The sequence below is a fragment of the Microcaecilia unicolor genome, chromosome 14, assembly GCF_901765095.1.
Source record: "Microcaecilia unicolor chromosome 14, aMicUni1.1, whole genome shotgun sequence".
NCBI classification, from domain to species: Eukaryota; Metazoa; Chordata; class Amphibia; order Gymnophiona; family Siphonopidae; genus Microcaecilia; species Microcaecilia unicolor.
Window position 1 is genome coordinate 19,955,091 of NC_044044.1, and position 19,891 is coordinate 19,974,981.

Below are 19,891 nucleotides of genomic sequence, written 5' to 3' on the forward strand. Positions count from 1 at the left end.
ATAACCAGATAAAGTTAGGACAAGCTTTTTGCTTATAAATTTAGGCCTACCCATTCACTTGCAACTAGATTTAAAAGCCTAATTTCTGATCTCAGTGTTGAAAATTGGTGCTAAGCTCCTGACTTTTTTTTCCCCCACCCAAAGTCTGCCCCGTGGCCACCCACGTTCTAAACTTCTAAATTTAGAAGTTGAGTGAAATTGTGAGTGAACATTTAGCCGTAATAAATTTTCAAAGAGGCCAAATTTAGGAGCAGTTTATGAAATTAGGAGTATAAATCCTTTGAATATTGGGTCCTATGTGGACAGTTGAAATGTGCAGCTGGTCTCAGTTACGGGGGGGGGGGGGGGGGGGGGGGTCACCAGCTTGTCGATAACTCAAAAATTGTTGTTACTAATAATACATTTACAGAATGTACAAAACTTTATTCATACTGCTATAAATATGTGCATTTAAAATCCACTATCAAACTACTACTTATCATTTCTATAGCGCTACCGGACGTACGCAGCGCTTCACACTTGAACATGGAGAGACAGTCCCTGCTCAATAGAGCTTACAATCTAATTATGACAGACAGACAAGACAAGTAAGGGATAAGGGTTAGGACAGACAGGACACTATCAAACTAAGGAGATGAAATGAGGGAATCTAATACACTAATCTCATAAATCAAAACCTAAGCACCATCTATGGGCCCTGTTTTGTCTGGCAGGGGTCCCCAAGCCCCACCAGACAAAAATTCCCAACAACTTGCCCCTCCTGCGTACCTTGTAAATAGCAGATCTTCGCCTGCAGTGAGCAGCGACTGATACATACTGCTCGCACCAGCCCCACAGCCTTCCCGCTGATGTATTCCTGCCTATGCGGAAACAGGAAGTTACGTCAGAGGGAAGGCTGTGAGGCCAACACGAGCAGTGTGTATTATTTGCTGTTCACTGCCAGTGAAAATCTGCTATTTAAAAGGTATGCGGGGGGGGGGGGGGGGGATGTTTGAGAGACCATATGGCATGTAGGCGAGAGAGGGAGAGACCAAATCACTTGTGGGACAAGGTGGAGTTCTGCCCACCCGTCTTGGGCCCAGGCCCACCCAATGTCTGGCTACGCCCCTGCCAGTGGTGTAGCCACAGGTGGGCCTGGATGGGCCAGGACCCACCCATTCAGAGCTCAGGCCCACCCAACAGTAGCACACGTTTAGCAGTTGGTGGGGATCCCAAGCTTGGCCAGCTGAAGACTTCCCTCTGATCGTAACGAAAATGCTACTCTCCATGATACTGGCACCTGCGCATGCTCAGTTTTCAGCGCATGCCTGCTGCAGACTGCCAAGGTAGAAAGAAGCGTTTTCCTGCCAGCTGAGATATTTTTTTTTTTGTGGTGGTTGGGGGGGGGGGGGGGGGGGGGGAGAACACTTGGTGCCCACCCACTTCTTGCTTAGGCCCACCCAAAATCTATTGTCTGGCTATGCCTCTGCCTCAGCCGTCTCTTCTCCAAGCTGAAGAGCCCTAGGTGCTTCTGCCTTTCCTCATAGGGAAGTCGTCCCATCTCCTTTATCATTTTCGCCGCCCTTCTCTGTACCTTTTTCTAATTCCTCTTTATAAAGTGTTGGGGATGTATACTTGCTCAGAGAAGTGGGACACTGGTACCCTTCAAGCCAAAATGTATGCTGAAAAAAACTGTAATTCACTCATATAAAACTACATTTCATAGCAAATTTTATTTTCTGTTCTTATTTATTACATGGACAGTGATGTACAGACACAGAGCAGGAATTAAAATCTATAAAGTATTAGCATATACATTGCTGTACAATCACAGAGAGGGGTTATTATTTATAAAGGACAGTCAGTGTCAACAGCTCTGTACACTTAGACTAGATTGCATACGTGGGTTCCTGTAATGTCCCTTCACTGGGCTCGAAATAATTCCTATGATTCTAGCTCCATAGTACACAGATGAAGGAGTTCCTCTACTTCAGTCATCCCCTTCCATCTTTCTTTCCACACTCTCTCTTTCCATCTCTTTCTCTCTCACTCCGTCTGTTTCTGCCATTATTTCTCCTTGAGAGATGCAGTGTCCTTAAAATCATCCAAAGGAATGAGTTATCAGAGTTAGAAGATTAATGTTCAGAAGCACTCAACCCAGTAGGCTTCTGGAAGAAAACAATATGGCCAACATTAGGACATAATTGAAGGCATTGATTATTCCAAAATACAGTTGACTATTTTCAACCGAGATTTATGAAGTAGTTTCTAAATAGCTTTTATCTTCCAATTCTTGGGTATCTTCAACAGAGATTTAGGAAGTCGTTTCTAAATAGCCTTTATCTTCCGATTCTTGGTTCCTTTCCCTAACAGCTGCTCCCTGGTGTTCATATCAGGTCTCAGCAGTAAGATATAACATTTGGGGGAAAAAATACATATGAGAATCCCTGCATTAGATGAGATGATTCCAAAGACCATCAGAGCGACGGTGTACTTCCCCTGAGTGCTCAGATAGCCTGGGATGAAGGTCAACCAGACACACAGGAACACGAGCATGCTAAATGTGATCCATTTGGACTCATTGAAACTGTCAGGCAATTTGCGTGCAAGGAAGGCCACCAGGAAGCTCAGACAAGCTAAGAATCCCATGTATGATAGCATGCACCAAAAAGCAATGTCCGAACATTCATTGCACTGCCATACGACAGTACCGGTCTTCAGTCTGATGTTCTTCTCTGGGAAGGGAGGGCACATCAGCAGCCAGGTGGCACAGATGAAGATCTGGAGAAGTGTGGAAGCAGAAACAATCACAATGGGAACCCAGGGTCCAAGCCACTCTCTCAAGTTACTGTTGGGTTTGGTGGCATTGAAGGCGATGACCACTATGATGGTCTTGGCCAGTACACAAGAAAGACAGAGGGCAAATGTGACACCAAAGGCAGGTTGGCGTATCAAACAGGTTGCTAGTTGAGGTTTTCCGGTGAAGAGCATTGAACAAAGAAAGCTTATCACTAGGGCCCCCAGGAGCAAGAAAGACAACTCTCGGTTATTGGCTTTAACAATGGCCGTATCACGGTGTTTGATGAAGATGCACAATACAGCAGCCGTGGTGACAGCGAAGAAAGAGGCAACAGCAGTGAGAGTGCCCCCTAGAGGCTCCTGATAAGTAAGGAATTCTATTCTTTTCAGGACACATTCATTTCTTCTCCAATTGGGCCAGTAGTTGATAGGACATGGCCAACAAGTTGTGGAATCTGGAAAAAGAATCAAATTGGTTTGATACATAAACAGAAAAAAAAAACCTCTGCATTCCTTTAATAATGAATTTATCTTTGTGATGGTGAACTTTCATGGGATAACTAATTCTCCATATGATAACGGTATGAACGAATAGACTTATGTTGCATGACACTTGGATTCATGGCTTAGGAAGCTGGTTTACAAGTCCAGGAAAGTTCTGATCTAAAGTGTTTGACGTTCTAGACTTGCTTTGTATTACACTAGTGGCATCAGCCAACGATCTGTCCTTCAGCCTCCTCCACTTATAGTGAATTATTTAGTATACACTGTTTCAGTTTTGACATAAATTACCCCTATCCTCCCATGCCAATTGGTACCTGTGGCGTTGGAAATTTCCCCCTCAGCACACGGGAGGCAGTCAAAACAACAGAGGGGCTGTCCTTTTCGAATTGCTTTTCTATACCCCGAAGGGCAGCTCTCAGTGCACAAAGAGCGTGGCACCTGGAGAAGGGAAGGAGGCAAAAAAAAGGAAAGATCACAAGCATAATAAGATCATTAGCTCCTAGTGTGCTCTGGAATAAAACAGATGGAAGCTTGTACAACATCCTGACATAATAGCCCAGACAAAAAAAGCCCCGACAAAAAAAAGCCTTGTAACAAATAGCCCTTGACAAAATGGCCCCTCCCACAAAATAACCCTTGACAAAATAGCCCCTAGACAAAAATAACATCACAAAATAAGATGATAAACTACAAGTGAAATCTTCACTGATAAAGGCTCCTACCAGCATTGCATAGTCTAAAGCATATATAAATAAACAAAAATTTTTAGCTACCACCACATTAGGAGTTGGTGGAGAGGAAAATGGTAACGGAATTCAAACATGTGTGGGATAAACATAAAGGAATCCTGTTCAGAAGGAAAGGATCCTCAGGAGCTTAATCTGGATAGTGGGAGGCGGGGCTAGAGGTTGGGAGGCGGGGATAGCGCTGAGCAGACTTATACGGTCTGTGCCAGAGCCGGTGGTGGGAGGCAGGGATAGTGCTGGGCAGACTTATACGGTCTGTGCCAGAGCCGGTGGTGGGAGGTGGGGCTGGTGGTTGGGAGGCGGGGCTAGTGCTGGGCAGACTTATACGGTCTGTGCCCTGAAGAGCACAGGTACAAATCAAAGTAGGGTATACACAAAAGTAGCACACATGAATTGTCTTGTTGGGCAGACTGGATGGACCGTGCAGGTCTTTTTCTGCCGTCATCTACTATGTTACTATGAGTTACGGGCCAAGAATGTCATACCCAGCTCCATGACAGCAGTATGCAGGTCCCTGGAGCAGTTTTTAATGGGTGCAGTGCACTTCAGGCAGGCAGACCCACGTCCATCCCCCCACCCCCTACCTGTTACACTTGTGGTGGTAAATATTAAGCCCTCCAACCCCCTCCCCCCAAAACCCACTGTACCCACATGTAGGTGCCCCCCTTCACCCATAAGGGCTATGGTAATGGTGTAGAGTTGTGGGGAGTGGGTTTGGGGGGGGATTTGGGGGGCTCAGCACCCAAGGTAAGGGAGCTATGCACCTGGGAGCTTTTTTTTTGTATTTTTAAAACATTTTTAGAGGTGCCCCCTAGGGTGCCCGGTTGGTGTCCTGGCATGTCAGGGGGACCAGTGCACTACAAATGCTGGCTCCTCCCATGACCAAATGCCTTGGATTTCGCCGAGTTTGAGATGGCCAGCATTTTTTTTCCATTATCGCTGAAAAACAAAAGCGGCGATCTCAAACCCGGCGAACTCTGGCATTTGGCCGGGTTAAACTGTATTATCGCAAAAAAAAGATGGCCGGCCATCTTTTTCGATAATACGGTTCCAGCCAGCTGTTGCGCCGCCGCCAAAATAGATCGACGTTCGATTATGCCCCTCTATGCTACCTAGGGTTACCATATGGCTCCAGAAAAAGGAGGACGGATTGAGCCAGCCGGGTTTTACTTCCATTGCTTTCAGCAATGGAAGTAAAACCCGGCTGGCTCAATCCGTCCTCCTTTTTCTGGAGCCATATGGTAACCCTAATGCTACCTGCATGACTTTTGGGTAGTGGCCTCATATTTCCTGTGGCCCCCCCCCCCCTCCATCCTCCTCAGCAAGACACAATCCCGCTGAACCTCTGCCATAGCAGCCCCATCCTGCCCCCACAAGAACAGTCTCCCTCCCAGATCCCCAAGGGGCATCCCCACCCTGAACACCCCTCCACCTGGGCTCCTAATGATTCTCCTTTCCCCCTGAAGCATTCCCCTACTCACTCACGAACTGTAGGCCCCCAGGGCCTGCCTTACTATCCCTGGCAGTCATTTTAGGGCTAGAGCTGGCATGGACAGGAGCAATTAGGGATCGGTCCTTCCCTGACTAATCCTAGACCACGGGGATAGTAAGGTAGGCTTGGGGAGCCTACACTTAGGTCGTTTGGGGCTGCTTCTGGACAGGGAAAGGACTGTAAGGGCAGTCCAGGTGGTGGGGGCTGCTCTTGGTGGGGGCTTTGATGATCTAGGGGGGGATTGGCAAAGGGGGTCCCGGCTAAACATCACCAGGACCCGCATAAGTACGGGCAGCCAGGGTGTGTCTGATCATACCCAGATATTCAAAGACTGTCACCGGTCAGCTGCTAAAAAAAAAAGACCTGACCACCACTGGCTAAATATTGACCAGTGCATGTTGTAAACCACAATCTTTTTCCCTTCATTCTCCTTAACATGCCTGAGAAGAACTTTTTCCCTTTGGAACTGGGCTTTTATGTAGCAATATTTTTGGCAATGGTAGAAATTAACAAACAGAAGTGACATATTTTAAGGCACAAAATATTTAAATGCCTTTTTTTTTACTTAGCAGTTTTCTCGTGCCCTTTTTGGGATCGTAGTTCAATAGAAATCAGCCTTTACTGGTACTTTGAGCCTTCGTTTATAACTATCCAGGATTTCAGCCTCCCACTACGGCAGTGAATAGTCCTTGGCCAGGTTCCACAGACCACAAAGAGTTCCGTACTGTGTGTGATTGATTGTTCAGAGCTAGCTTTGATGCCATTTCTCGTCCCGAGGGGCTGTGAATGCTGCCTCTAAGTCCATCCCCACTTTGGGTCAGACTTCCCACCCTGTGGCACAGTCTGCTGCTTATGGCTGGTGGGGATCCTCAGGCCCTGCCAGCTGAGGAAGCCCTCCAATGGTGGCCTGGCAGTTGGCAGCACTTTCCATTGGCTGCCACCCTGCCGCCTCCACTCCCCCCCCACCCCCGTGCATAAATGAAAACTGAACACATGTGGGGGTGGGGGAGGTGCAGCACCAATAGAAAGTACTGTACATAAGTACATAAGTAATGCCATACTGGGAAAAGACCAATGGTCCATCGAGCCCAGCATCCTGTCCACGACAGCAGCCAATCCAGGCCAAGGGCACCTGGCAAGCTTCCCAAACGTACAAACATTCTATACATGTTATTCCTGGAATTGTGGAATTTTCCCAAGTCCATTTAGTAGTGGTTTATGGACTTGTCCTTTAGGAAACCGTGCAACCCCTTTTTAAACTCTGCTAAGCTAACCGCCTTCACCACTTTCTCCAGCAACGAATTCCAGAGTTTAATTATACGTTGGGTGAAGAAAAATTTTCTCCGATTTGTTTTAAATTTACTACACTGTAGTTTCATCACATGCCCCCTAGTCCTAGTATTTTTGGAAAGCGTGAACAGACGCTTCACATCCACCTGTTCCACTCCACTCATTATTTTATATACCTCTATCATGTCTCCCCTCAGCCGTCTCTTCTCCAAGCTGTATAGCCCTAGCCTCCTTAGTCTTTCTTCATAGGGAAGTCGTCCCATCCCCGCTATCATTTTAGTCGCCCTTCGCTGCACCTTTTCCAATTCTACTATATCTTTCTTGAGATGCGGCGACCAGAATTGAACACAAAGGCCGCTGGTGGAGGTCCTCCTCAGCTGGTGGGACCCAGGGATCCCCACCAGCTCAGGCAGCTGAAGGTCTTGGGGGGGGGGGGTGCATGGAGAAGGGTGCAAGGAGAGCAAGGGTGTTGGGCAAAATTTTGTGTCCCCTCATTTCGGGCTCAAATCTCTCCCCCAAAATACTGAACGTCTAGCTACGCAATTAATTGAGAGGTAGAAGCCAGGCTCAAAAATTTAAAAAAAAACCCCCCACAGAATTTCTTCTATGTCTTGACTTTGCTACTGAACTATCAAGCTGGCCACATCTTTACTTTGTTGGTACCTCAGGGCGTTGTGTGTTCCATTGGATGCCATTCATGTTGATGGACAGCTGTTGACCTTTGGGTACCCTGGAGTCAAAACTTCCCACCTTTACATACTGGATGGTGCCATTGGGCTGCTGTTGCCAGTTGACGATGTCATACAGGGCAGGGGGGTTGCCATTACTGTCATAATACATCTCCTCCCCCATCTTGTTCCTGAAATACACCTTTTTCATGTAGTGCAGGAACTGGAAGAGATGTTTAACATAATGGGTTTCAGTATAAAAATGGACATTTGAACTTCAAACGTATGCAGTTATTTTTAAAGAAGCAAGTAGAAATGTAAACATTTTAGATCGCTTCAGTTCAATACCTCCATGGGGTTTTTTTTAAGTGCCATCCTTGCCCTGTCCTGCATCCACTGAATCACTCACACACAAAAGGTGAAAAATCAGATGTCTTTGCAAGGACCTGCCTCCACTCCAAGGGAGCCTCCTAACGCAAGAGAACTGCCAGTGATTCCCTATGAGGAAAGGCTGAAGTGGCTAGGGCTCTTCAGCTTGGAGAAAAGACGGCTAAGGGGGGGATATGATAGAGGTCTATAAAATAATGAGCGGAGTGGAACAGGTAGATGTGAATTGCTTGTTTACTCTTTTTCCAAAAATACTAGGACTAGGGGGCATGCAATGAAGCTACAAAGTAGTAAATTTAAAACAAATCAGAGAAAATACTTCTTCACTTAACGTGTAATTAAACTCTGGAATTCACTGCCAGAGAATGTGGTAAAAGAAGTTAGCTTAGCAGGTTTAAAAAAACAGGTTTGGATCTCTTCCTGAAAGAAAAGTCCATAAGCCATTATTAAGATGGACTTGGGGAAAATCCACTGCTTTATTTCTAGGATAAGCAGCATAAAATGTATTGTACTGTTTTGGGATCTTGCCAGGTACTTGTAACCTGGATTGGCCACGGTTGGAAACAGGATGCTGGGCTTGATGGACCTTCCGTCTGTCCCAGTATGGCAACGCTTGTGTTGTTATGTTCTTACCTGTTTCACTCTACACTTTTCTGCACTGGCCACATTTGATGCAAAAAGGTTTAGTTGTTCTAAAGTTTTAAGTAGTGTCATTCAGTACAAGCTCATAAACCTTTTGAACAGGGGTGAAAATATGTGAAATATACAAAAGCCTTTATGCTGTTGCTCCTTTGCCAATTGATAAACTTTGAGCTTGAAGAGAGAAGAGGAACCAGGCATGCACAGTCTTAAAGGGGTGATTTTTAAACTACCCATACATGTGCAAAGACCATGTGTGCTTTTTTAGCCATGGTTTCTGGAGCAATTTTCAGAAGGAAAGCTTGTGAAAATCACTGCAAATATGGGGTACATATGGAGGGGCATAATCGAACGCAAGTGCCCAAGTGTAAGAACGTCCATTTCGGAGAATGGGTCCGTGAAGGGGTGGGCCGAATCGTATTTTCGAAAAAGATGGACGTTTATCTTTAGTTTCGAAAATATGGTTTGTGCCAGGCAAATGCATTGGATGTGGGCGTTTTTGAGATGTGGGCGTTTGTTTGAGCTGGGCGTTTTCGTTTTTCAGCGATAATCGAAACCGAAGCGTCCCAGCTCAAAAACGACCAAATCCAAGGCTTTGGCTTGTGGGAGGAGTCAGGATTCATAGTGCACTGGTCCCCCTCACATGCCAGGACACCAACCGGGCACCCTAGGGGGCACTTTTAAAAAATAGGAAAAAAAATTAAATTACCTCCCAGGTGCATAACTCCTTTACCTTGGGTGCTGAGACCCCCAAATCCCCCCCCCTAAAACCCACTCCCCACAACTCAACACCATTGCCATAGCACTTAATGGTGAAGGGGGGCACTTACATGTGGGTACAGTGGGTTTGGGGGGGGGGGTTAGAGGGCTCCCATTTACCACCACAAGTGGTACAGGTAGGGGGGGATGGGCCTGGGTCCACCTGCCTGAAGTGCACTGCATTACCCACTAAAACTACTCCAGGGACAGGACTTGTTGCTGCTGTATAACCTTGGCACAGCAGTTCACACCATAAGACTAATCTCGCTGAAAACGTCCTTTATTTCAATAACCGCGTTTACTCACAGTTAACTGCAAATCAGAGGTTGTGCCCAACTGGCAACGAGTCTCCCTGGAACTAAGATTAGCAGTAGGTCAGAGCTGGCAGAATGGTGTACAATGCCCTCTTTCAGCAACATTCAAGGTAAGAACTAAGTTCTGTAACGTGGCTAACACACGAAAGGGATCTAAAACGGACTTACAAAAATGGCCACTACCTCGTGGACTACCGGAAACAAAACAGGGCACACTCTGACCCAGTAAGCAGAGGGAAAAGCACCATGGGAGAAGAGCCTACCAACTACCAACATTGTGAGCATTTACCACAAGCTAGAGGAATCACGGAGCCCAATACCCTACACCCACCACAATGCAATGCTGATGTGACCCTGCAGTGCACCCGAGAGCCACATCTGACCCAGGGAAAGGCTGTGAGAGGATCGAACACATTCTGCTGTCATGGAGGTGGGTACGGAATTTGAGGGTGGCATGGAGGCTGGGAAATAAGGTTTTTGCAAGTGGGTTTTTTTTGGTGGGAGGGGGTTAGTGACCACTGGGGGAGTCAGGGGAGGTGATTCCCGATTCCCTCCGGTGGTCATCTGGTCATTTAGGTCACTTTTTTGGGACCTGTTCGTGAGAAAAAAGGGTAAAAAAAAAGGTGTCCTAAATTCTCGCTAAAAATGCCTTTCTTTTTTCCATTATCGTCCGAGCGCGCCCATCTCTGCTCGGCCGATAACCACGCCCCAGTCCCGCCTTCACCACCCCTCCAACACCCCCCCCCCCCCCGTCAACTTTATCCGTTCCCGCGACGGAGTGCAGTTGAAGACGACCAAAATCGGCTTTCGATTATATCGATTTGGCCGCCCACGGGAAACGGATGCCCATCTCCTGAACATGGGCGTTTTTCTACTTTCGAAAATAAGCAGGACTGTCACTTGCACCTGCTTTTTGCATAGGTAGAATTTTGCTTGAAAAGTATGTACATAGAGTTACATATATACTTTGCCTTTCCTTTTTCTTTTAAACATGTACCTCCCTCTCCCCAAAATGCTTCCTCTCACTTAATATAACTGCATTTAGACTTTTAGCCACTTGGAGACTTGGTAATTTTCAGGCAGTTGATTAATGGGACAAATTGCTTTGTAAATTGCCTTTAAATTTTCACATGTGGAAATAAGCGTCAACAACCAAGATGTAGGTGATACCTTTTGAGTGGACTAACTTAAAATATTTTTGACAAGCTTTAGTTAAGTCAAAAACTTGTCAAAGATGCGTTAAGTTAGTCTAATAAACCTACGGTAGGTTGTTGACCTTTGTTTCCACATATTCAGTTTAAGAAAAAACAGAGGAGACTTCCAGTTGAAACACTCCAATTTTGGAGCATGAAAATCTATTTTGTCTCTTACCTGCCATGGTTTGAAATCATGGATATCAGCACATGTGCTGTTGGCGAAAGGTCCCTCTCCAGGCACACAGGAGCTCATGTTCTGTAGGGCGTGTGCCATAGAATAAATTGCATTGTAGACATTGTAACTTATCCTGTAGTCATACTCTATGGAAGTTTGGCTTATAAATAGCTTTTCGCTTCCTGTGCAGAAGTCTCTGGTCATATTGACTTCGCTAGTAGCTTGGATTGGAGAATCTTCATAATTTTTCCACCGGCAATTGAAGGCCTCTTCCCAAAATGACTTAATGAATATATCATTAGGTGACGAAGAAGGGCGTAGGTTAAGCATAAATTCCTTCAAGTTATGCATGTCAGCTTCATGGACAGTTAAGCCGATGGTGCCTCTTAACATGTTGGAAAGTTGCTTGGTGGAAACTGTAGGAGAGGTTGACCAAGCCTCTGTTGCAATCCATACCTTCCCGGTGATGTGATGCTTGGTGAGATCCTTCATTACTGGTAGCAAATAATAGTCAGGAGAAACGACAAAGACAACGTTGGCTGAGGATCTTTTGACCATCTCAATGATATGGTAGATTTTGCCTCTAACTGGTGGCACTGGGAATGTCTTGTGAAAAGCAACACACACGCCAAATACTTGCAGCTCTTTTCTCAGCAATTGGGAGCCAAATTCCCCATAATCATCCTCGCTGGACACTAGACCCACCCAAGTCCAGCCAAAATGTACCACAAGCTGAGCAAGAGCATGGACCTGGACATCATCATTCGGGATGGTGCGGAAAAAGGATGGGAACTGCATCTTGTCATTCAGAAGGGGGCTAGAGGAAAAATAGCTGATCTGGAAAAGCAGAAAGGGGGATGGTATTGCCATTCTGTTGATACAAAGCAGTTTATATATAGATAAACTTCATTGGCTGCCTGTACAGGAGCGCATTGCTTTTAAGATCTGCTCCCTAACACATAAAATCATCTATGGGGCTGCCCCGGATTACATGCTCCCCTTGATCGACCTTCCGCCTAGAAATGCCAACCCTGCTGCTCGGTCCTATCTCCACCTCCATTTTCCGAATTGTAAGGGTGTCAAGTAAAAGAAAATCTTCGCCTCGTCCTTCCGTTATTGGAGTCCCAAACACTGGAACACGTTACCTCGTCACCTTAAAGCTCAAGTGGACCATGCCCTTTTTAAGAAGTTGTTAAAGACATTCCTCTTTGCTAAGACTTACCCCTCAACTTACCATGTTGATTGATGCATCCCTTGTCCCTTACCCTGCCTAGTTCACGCTGTTAGTTTCTCCCCTCCTACTTGCTTCTTTTATGCTTGCCTAAGCTTTTAAGTTTGTACTCTTATTTAATTCTCTGTAAGCCACATTGCGCCTAAATAAGTGGGAAAATGTGGGATATAAGTAACAAATAAATAAATAAATAATAAATAAATATGTATTTTGTACCTGGGGCAATGGAGGGTAAAGTGGCTTGTGCAGAGTCACAAGGAGCTGCAGTGGGAATTGAACCCAGTTCTTTAGGTTCTCAGAGCACTGCACAAACCACTAGGCTACTCTTCCTAACAAAAGAGGATAGCTAGGCAGGGACAAGGTGGAGATGACTCTTGAAGATTTTGATTTTAACTCTTGCTGAGTCTGGTAAACCAATGATTAATTGTGAAGAGCAATTAACATAGTCTGATTGTCCAGCTTTATGGAGGAGTTTAACAGCAGTAGATTGTATCACTTAGATTTTCTTCAAAGCTTTTAGGGGGAGACTATAGTAGAGGAAATTGCAGTAATTGATTCTAGTGATAACTAGTGTCAGTAATAGTGCACGGATTAGATTAGAGGTAAGAAATGATTTAACAGCATGAATATGGTGCATCACGAAGAAAGACGTATGGATAAGATTATTGATGTGAAGGACAAAAATAGATGAGCGTCAAACTGTATTCCCAAAATACATAGAGGGGCATATTTGAAAGGGGCGCCCAAGTTTTCCTGAGGACGTCGTCGCAAGAAGTCCCGACGAAGGGACGGGTAAACCCGTATTATCGAAACAAGATGGGTGTCCATCTTTTGTTTCGATAATAAGGTCGGGGACACCCAAATCTTGAAATTTAGGTCGTCCCTAGAGATGGTCGTCCTTAGACTTGGTCGTTTCTGATTTTCAGCATTAATGGAAACTAAGGACGCCCATCTCAGAAACAACCAAATGCAAGCCCTTTGGTCATGGGAGGAGCCAACATCCGTAGTGCACTGGTCCCACTGACATGCCAGGACACCAACTGGGCACCCTAGTGGGCACTGCAGTGGACTTTAGAAAAAGCTCCCAGCTACATAGCTCCCTTACCTTGTGTGCTGAGCCCCCAACCCCCCCCCCAAACCCACTCCACACAACTGTACACCACTACCATAGCCCTTATGGGTGAAGGGGGGCACCTACATGTGGGCACAGTGGGTTTGTGGTGGGTTTTGAAGGGCTCACATTTACCACCACAAGTGTAACAGGTGGGGGGGGGAGGGGTGGGCCTGGGTCCGCCTGCCTGAACTGCACTGCACCCACTAAAACTGCTCCAGGGACCTGCATACTGCTGTCATGGAGCTGGGTATGACATTTGAGGCTGGCATAGAGGCTGGCAAAAAAATATTTAAAAAAAAACGTTTTGAGGGTGGGAGGCGGTTAGTGACCACTGGGGAAGTAAGGGGAGGTCATCCCCGATTCCGTCCGGTGGTCATCTGGTCAGTTCGGGCACCTTTTTGTGGCTTGGTCGTAAGAAAAAAAGGACCAGGTAAAGTTTGTCAGGGACGGCCTTTTTTTTTCCATAATGGGTCGAGGATGCCCATGTGTTAGGCACGCCCAAGTTCCACCTTCGCTATGCCTCCGACATGCCCCCGGGAACTTTGGTCATCCCCGTGACGGAAAGCAGTTGGGGATGCCCAAAATCAGCTTTCCATTATACCGATTTGGGCGACCCTGTGAGAAGGAAGCCCATTTGCGATTTGTGTCGAAAGATGGGCGTCCTTCTCTTTAAAAAATAAGCCTGATAGCGATCCACAATAAGGGATGGAGACATTATCCAGTTAGTGCCAAGGTGGTTTGGGGGCACAGTTGGAGTAGACTCAGAAGTTATCCGGGCAACGCTAATATTGAATTAATGCGCATGGATAATTATCCGTGCAAGAAGGGTCACAGAAATAGCTGTCTTAACTTGCCTGGATAGTTATCCAGGTACCAGTGCTGAATATTGGCCAGCACTTGGACAACTTCTGGCAGTCAGGCAAGACCTGAACATTGAGTGCCAGTACCCAGATAAGGTCTTGGCGTGGAATTTCCAAGTCAAATTTTGGCTGCTGCAGTCAGTGCCTTGAAAACTGCTGATCAGAACTTCTAAAAATGCCTGCTGTGTCTTTGTTAGGCTATTGAATCCAATAGTCTTTGGACATTAGGAAATAGACTCTTACCTGAGGGTATCTGTAAAGTCCCAACAATCTGGCCATGGAAATTGAAGTGGTGGATAGGGATTCACCAACAATGGCTGCAAGTGGTGCCTGACTTTGGCACTGATAGTTCAGGATGGGTTTGTTCTGCCCGTTCACCATTTGAACGGTGCCTTCCAGAGCCCTTCCCATGGAAAAGCAGCTGTCATGGATCAAGAAGCCCAAGGTTACGTTGGGAAGAAGGACCTGGTCTTGATTAATCTCATTGATAGTAAAGACCATTGCTTGCACCCAACCGTAGACCCTGACACTGAACCTGTGGAGAAATTCAAACAGAAAGGAGAACTGTGGAGAAAAAATAGTTTTTGGAAAGGTGAATAGCTTATATGCAATAGATAAGAACGTCTTGCTACTGGAACAAATCATCATGATGTCGTGATGAATTTTTAGGGTTGGATTCCTGATGGTCCTCTGAGGGATAAAATAACCTCTGCTCAACTGTTCAGCTGTTCACTTCATAAATGGGGAGGGGAGAAAGGGGCAGGAAGGTACTTTTCAGACCGATGATGGATGACCAGAGAACTGTCGGGTACACTCAGGCAATCTTATGTAGAGGGGAGAAGGGGGTTTGATTGGAACCGACTCCCTGAGTTGGTACATTAAGCTCCATCTCTGGCCATATTCAAGTTCAGACTAAAAGCCCATCTTTTTGAGGCTGCTTTTAACTCTGAACCCCTTATTCATCTGTTCAGTACCCATGTTGTTTAATCATTCCCATAAAAATGTAGCTCCCTAATCCCATACCTGTCCTGTTTGTCTGTCTTGAATAGATTGTGAGCTCTGTTGAGCAGGGACTGTCTCTTACATGTTTGTGTACAGTGCTGAGTGCCTCTAGTAGGGCTACAGAAAAGATAAGTAGTAGAACTAGTAATATAACACTGAAGTAATAAGTCTTACGTGTGGCACAGGAAAGGCTGTTCTGATGAAGGCTTCTTGGGTATGTTCCAGTCAAAGTGCACTGGGAATATTCCACCAATCAGGATGTCTCCATCCTGCTGAAAAGCTGCTACATCTCGACTTCTCAGGATGCATCCTGGTGGATCAACTGGGCTTACAAGCAACGGCAACATGAGGAAGTCCACCAGTGTGGCCAGAATCATAGTTGGGGAATTTCTCACAGTAATGGCTTGGAGCTCATTGGATATCAGTGGAGGTCACCTGCTGTACAAACAAAATAAGTTTTTCAATGTTTACAGGTAGTGCTTAATTTGTAAGAAGTTAAAAGGGAGAGCTCCCCCCCCCCCCCCCCCCGCCCAAGTCCTTGATCTACCACTGAACCTCACCAGGTCCTGACCACTGCCTTCTCCTTCAGGCCACCCCCTCTTTCCTGAGATGATATTTATTTATTTATTTATTTATTGCATTTGTATCCCACATTTTCCCACCTCTTTGCGGGCTCAGTGTGGCTTACAATAAGATATGAATAATGGAAATACATTTGTTACAACTTGGTTATGGGTTACATTGTACAAGTTATGCGAGACCATCGAAGTATCGTTAAGAATATAACAATGGGACATCAACATTGAAACGTTGGAAAGAGACAATGGGAAGCTTAAAGGGCAGTATTAAGACACAAAGACATATGGTGTACATATTCCTGTGAGTAAGGTATGAGTGATGTGGAATTACGGGGGATGAGGGTTAGAAGTGGATGTATGATGCATTGATGATCAGTGAGTGTGGACTCTATGTGTTTTGGCTCTTGCCATAAATTGTTTCAAACAGATGGGTCTTCAGTAATTTGCGGAAGGAGGCTTGTTCGTAAATCGTTCTTAAGTTGCGCGGCAGTGTATTCCAAAGCTGCGTGCTCGTGTGAGAAAAGGTTGACGCGTGTAGCGTCTTGTATTTCACGCCCTTGCAATTAGGGAAGTGGAGGTTGAGGTATGTTCTGGATGATCTTTTAGCATTTCTGGGTGGTAGGTCTATCAACTCGGACATATAGGCAGGGGCTTCACCATGAATGATCTTGTGGACTAGTGTGCATACCTTGAAAGTGACGCGTTCCTTAAGTGGAAGCCAGTGTAGTTTCTTTAGTAGTGGTGTTGCCCTTTCATATTTTGGTTTTCCGAAGATGAGTCTGGCTGCTGTGTTCTGGGCTGTTTGAAGTTTCCTCAGTATTTGTTCTTTGCAGCCTGCGTATAGTGAGTTGCAGTAATCCCGATGGCTGATACCTACACTGGGTGCACTTTTCTGTTGGCCCGCTGTGGTCCATTCTGTTTCATGATGCCTGCGCTCCCCTCTTCTTCTAGGTCGGTAATCCCTTCCTAAGATGCCTCTCTCCCCTGCCCGATCACTGCCCTGAGAAGGATGATGACCTAGGGGATCTGAAGGGTTGATATTTAAGTTCCACTGTTATCATTTTTTTTTTTTTTTTTAGAATGCTGGCTGCAGCATTTGAATTAGTCATGGATACTCAGGGCCACTATCCAAGCAGCGAGTGACGAAGGATGTCCTAGAAGAGCTGGCCGAACCACCGAAGTTTATCCAGACAGCAGGTACTGCTCCACTACTATCTGGATAGCGCCGCAGTGGTCTGTAAGGATTGTCGGAGGCACTAGCCATGTAGTGTTGCTGAACATTCACGGACTGAATGTGCAAATAAACACAATCCTTGTTGCAACCCAACTAGAGGCTAAATATAATTTTATTGTGAGTGAGGGAAGTTCAGTATGGGCTGCACCTGCAGCAGAACTGTTTCTTAACGAAGCATTGCCACTAATTAATGGCTCATCATGATTGCTATATATCATGACACTTCCTCAAAGCGTGGTGAAAAAGTGTATTTTCTTAACTTGCTATTCCTAACAAAATATCACCACTCAAACACGTTTAAACAAGCTACTACTACTACTACTAATAGCATTTATATAGCGCTACTAGACGCACGCAGCGCTGTACATTTGACATAGAGAGACAGTCCCTGCTCAAGAGCTTACAATCTAGGTAACACAAACAGACAAGACATTACGGGCAAGGAAATTACAGGGTAAAGAGGAACAGGGGAGGAGAGCAAATGAGTAGCGGTTAGGCCAGTGCTTAAAAGAAATGTCAGCCAAAGAGTATAAATGTTGATCTACTAATGAAAAAGGATCTGAAGCTAGTTTTCACTAAAAAAAAATGTTTTAAAAGGGCTCGCTTTGCAGGACCTGGATTCAAATCCCAGGCCTATGTTCTGCTCCTCAGGCCAGTCAGATGAGGCTGGGAATTTTTTTAATACTTATCTCATAGGATTATTTCTGTTACACCATCCGTCTCGAAGCATGAAACAATGACTAGTACCATTGTACTGTGGAGTTAGGGTTCTGAGGGAGGGTGTCTTCGTCATCATGCATTGGCGACATCTACTGGGTGGATCAAGGGTTCATCATTGCAGGGTACAAGCAGGATCCTTGGATCATGACCCCAGGCTAAGGACCCACCGCTATAATGACTGGGTTAATGTAAAGCAAGGGATAATAAGATAGAACAAATTGCACTGGGTGGTTGTGAACGAAGGCTGGTGATGACAGGACCCCAGCCCCAGTTCCATTCTACACTTTTTAAAAGGTTCAAAGGAGCAGAAGGAAACTCCCAGGCGTGAGGGTGGGGTGGGGTATTTTTTTTCCTTTGTCTCTGTTTTGACCTTTCTGTTCTCAGCCATGTCTTTTTCTCTTGATCTCTTATCTTCTCTCTTGCTTTATTTTTTTTTCTCTGTTTCACTTTCTCTTGCATTTTATTTTCACCCCCTTTTTTCTCTTATTTATTCTTTGTTTCACCTTTTCTTTCTCATTGCCTGTTTTTTTCTCTTTCTTCTCACTTTTGCTGTATCTCTTTCTGTCTCTCACTCACACACATGCACATATGTTCTTTCTGTATCACTTGCTCCACTGGCAAATCTTCAAATTAGTCAAGATGTATGTTCATATACCAAGAAACTGTGAATACCGGCAGTTTAGGAAAAGAGCTCAAAGGTCAAGCGTCCGAAAGACATGAAAATAAGCTAGAAATGAGAGACATATATTTTATAAAAAAAATTACCTTTAAATGCATCACTTGCTCCCAAAAATGTCTAGTGTACAGTGGCTGGAGCTCCGACTCTTTCCTCTGTCAATCCAGGACCCGAGACACTGCCACTGCAGTGACTGTTCCTTCCTCCTTCACTTCTTCCTACATTTATACTATAATTTATGGCTGTCTTTCTCTTCTTTGATTGCCACTGAGCTCCCTCTGGACAGAATTATAATTACACCTCATTTTTGTAAGTGTCATAGAACCAAGAATGTCATCCAATTATTTAACAATACTTCTTGTTTCAGAGTTGGCCAAATGCAGACAAATTTTTTCCAGTTCCAACTCTTGAGCATGCTGCATAACATCGATCACCAGGAAAAGAGGGAGTTCCAAGGTTCCAAGGTTCATTCCTGCTATCCTTGGTGATGCCTTTGAGATTCATTGATGGAAAGTCATAGAGAGAGTAAGTAAGGGCGCCCATCTCTGGGGACGGCCCGGGAAGGGGCGGAGCCAACCATATTATCGAACAAGATGGGCGTCCATCTTTCATTTTGATAATACGGTCGGGGCCGGCCAAATCTCAACCTTAGAGATGGTCAACCTAAATGTTGAGATCGCCAGACTTAGAGATGGCTGACCTCGGTTTTCGCCGATAGTGGAAACCGAGGCCGGCCATCTCAAAACCGGCCAAATCCAAGCCATTTGGTCGTGAGAGGAGCCAGCATTTGTAGCGCACTGGCTAACTAGCTAGAATACCAGTATGCCTGCATACATGAGTGCACAGATGTGCATAATTGCTAATATTACAGTGTTTAAATGTGATGTGCATAGTTTGAAGGTGGACCTACACATGGGTGGACTTTAGGAGGAGAATGGGCAGGGTACACAGAGGACAGAATAGTTCAGAGGAGTGTCCATGAAGGTAGAAGGCCATTGTCCATCTCATGTTCAAGAGACATTAGTCTCTAGGAGAGGGCATTAGGACGTCACCCTTAGAACTTCATTCTGTGATGACCTTGCCTTACTTCAGTGTCCCTTACATTATTGCGCAGATGTTCTACATAAGCTGGGATGCTGTATGATCCTACCATCTTTATGGAAATTCCCATGGCTACCAGTACCAGGACTGATAAAGTACATGCAAACAACAGGTTGAGGGTTAAAGTAGGAAACCATTGCGCTCATCTTGAGACAGACTGGAACCCTTGCCCATCAGTTGGCCTTTTGGTAGTGAAGTGTGAAAAGATATCACGGAACAGTTAGGCATGGCACTATATGATGAATATCAGCAGAGGATGTACAGAACTGAGTTACGGTACAGAAAACCAAAGTGGGATTTGTCATGTGGTTAATTGCTAGAACAATAGATATAAAATATGTTTAACTATGGTGGGTGTTCACTGTTACCAAAGAAAACTCAATCAATGAACTGGTGTCTTCGATAACGAGCATAATCTGGGAAATTA

General features: G+C 45.3%; 1 protein-coding gene across 1 annotated transcript; it reads right to left on the bottom strand.

Moving 5' to 3' along the window:
* Window positions 1-2,307: 2,307 nt before the first annotated feature.
* Window positions 2,308-19,601, bottom strand: LOC115457005 (extracellular calcium-sensing receptor-like). The gene is made up of 7 exons (XM_030186431.1): window positions 19,514-19,601; window positions 15,330-15,558; window positions 14,397-14,688; window positions 10,949-11,785; window positions 7,474-7,701; window positions 3,597-3,720; window positions 2,308-3,233 (listed from the first exon to the last, which is right to left on the bottom strand). Exons 1-7 carry the CDS (start codon window positions 19,599-19,601, stop codon window positions 2,308-2,310), a joined length of 2,724 nt encoding a protein of 907 aa, XP_030042291.1.
* Window positions 19,602-19,891: the final 290 nt, after the last annotated feature.

Bases quoted from the DNA above. Each gene is read 5' to 3' on its own strand.
- LOC115457005 (XM_030186431.1), bottom strand. From the start codon at position 19,601: ATGGTTTCCTACTTTAACCCTCAACCTGTTGTTTGCATGTACTTTATC. The intron at 11,786-14,396 runs GTAAGAGTCTAT...CTGCTTTTCCAG, and splicing joins GACTTTACAGATACCCTCAG to ATCAGCTATTTTTCCTCTAG. The intron at 7,702-10,948 runs GTAAGAGACAAA...CATCTCTTCCAG, and splicing joins ATGATTTCAAACCATGGCAG to TTCCTGCACTACATGAAAAA.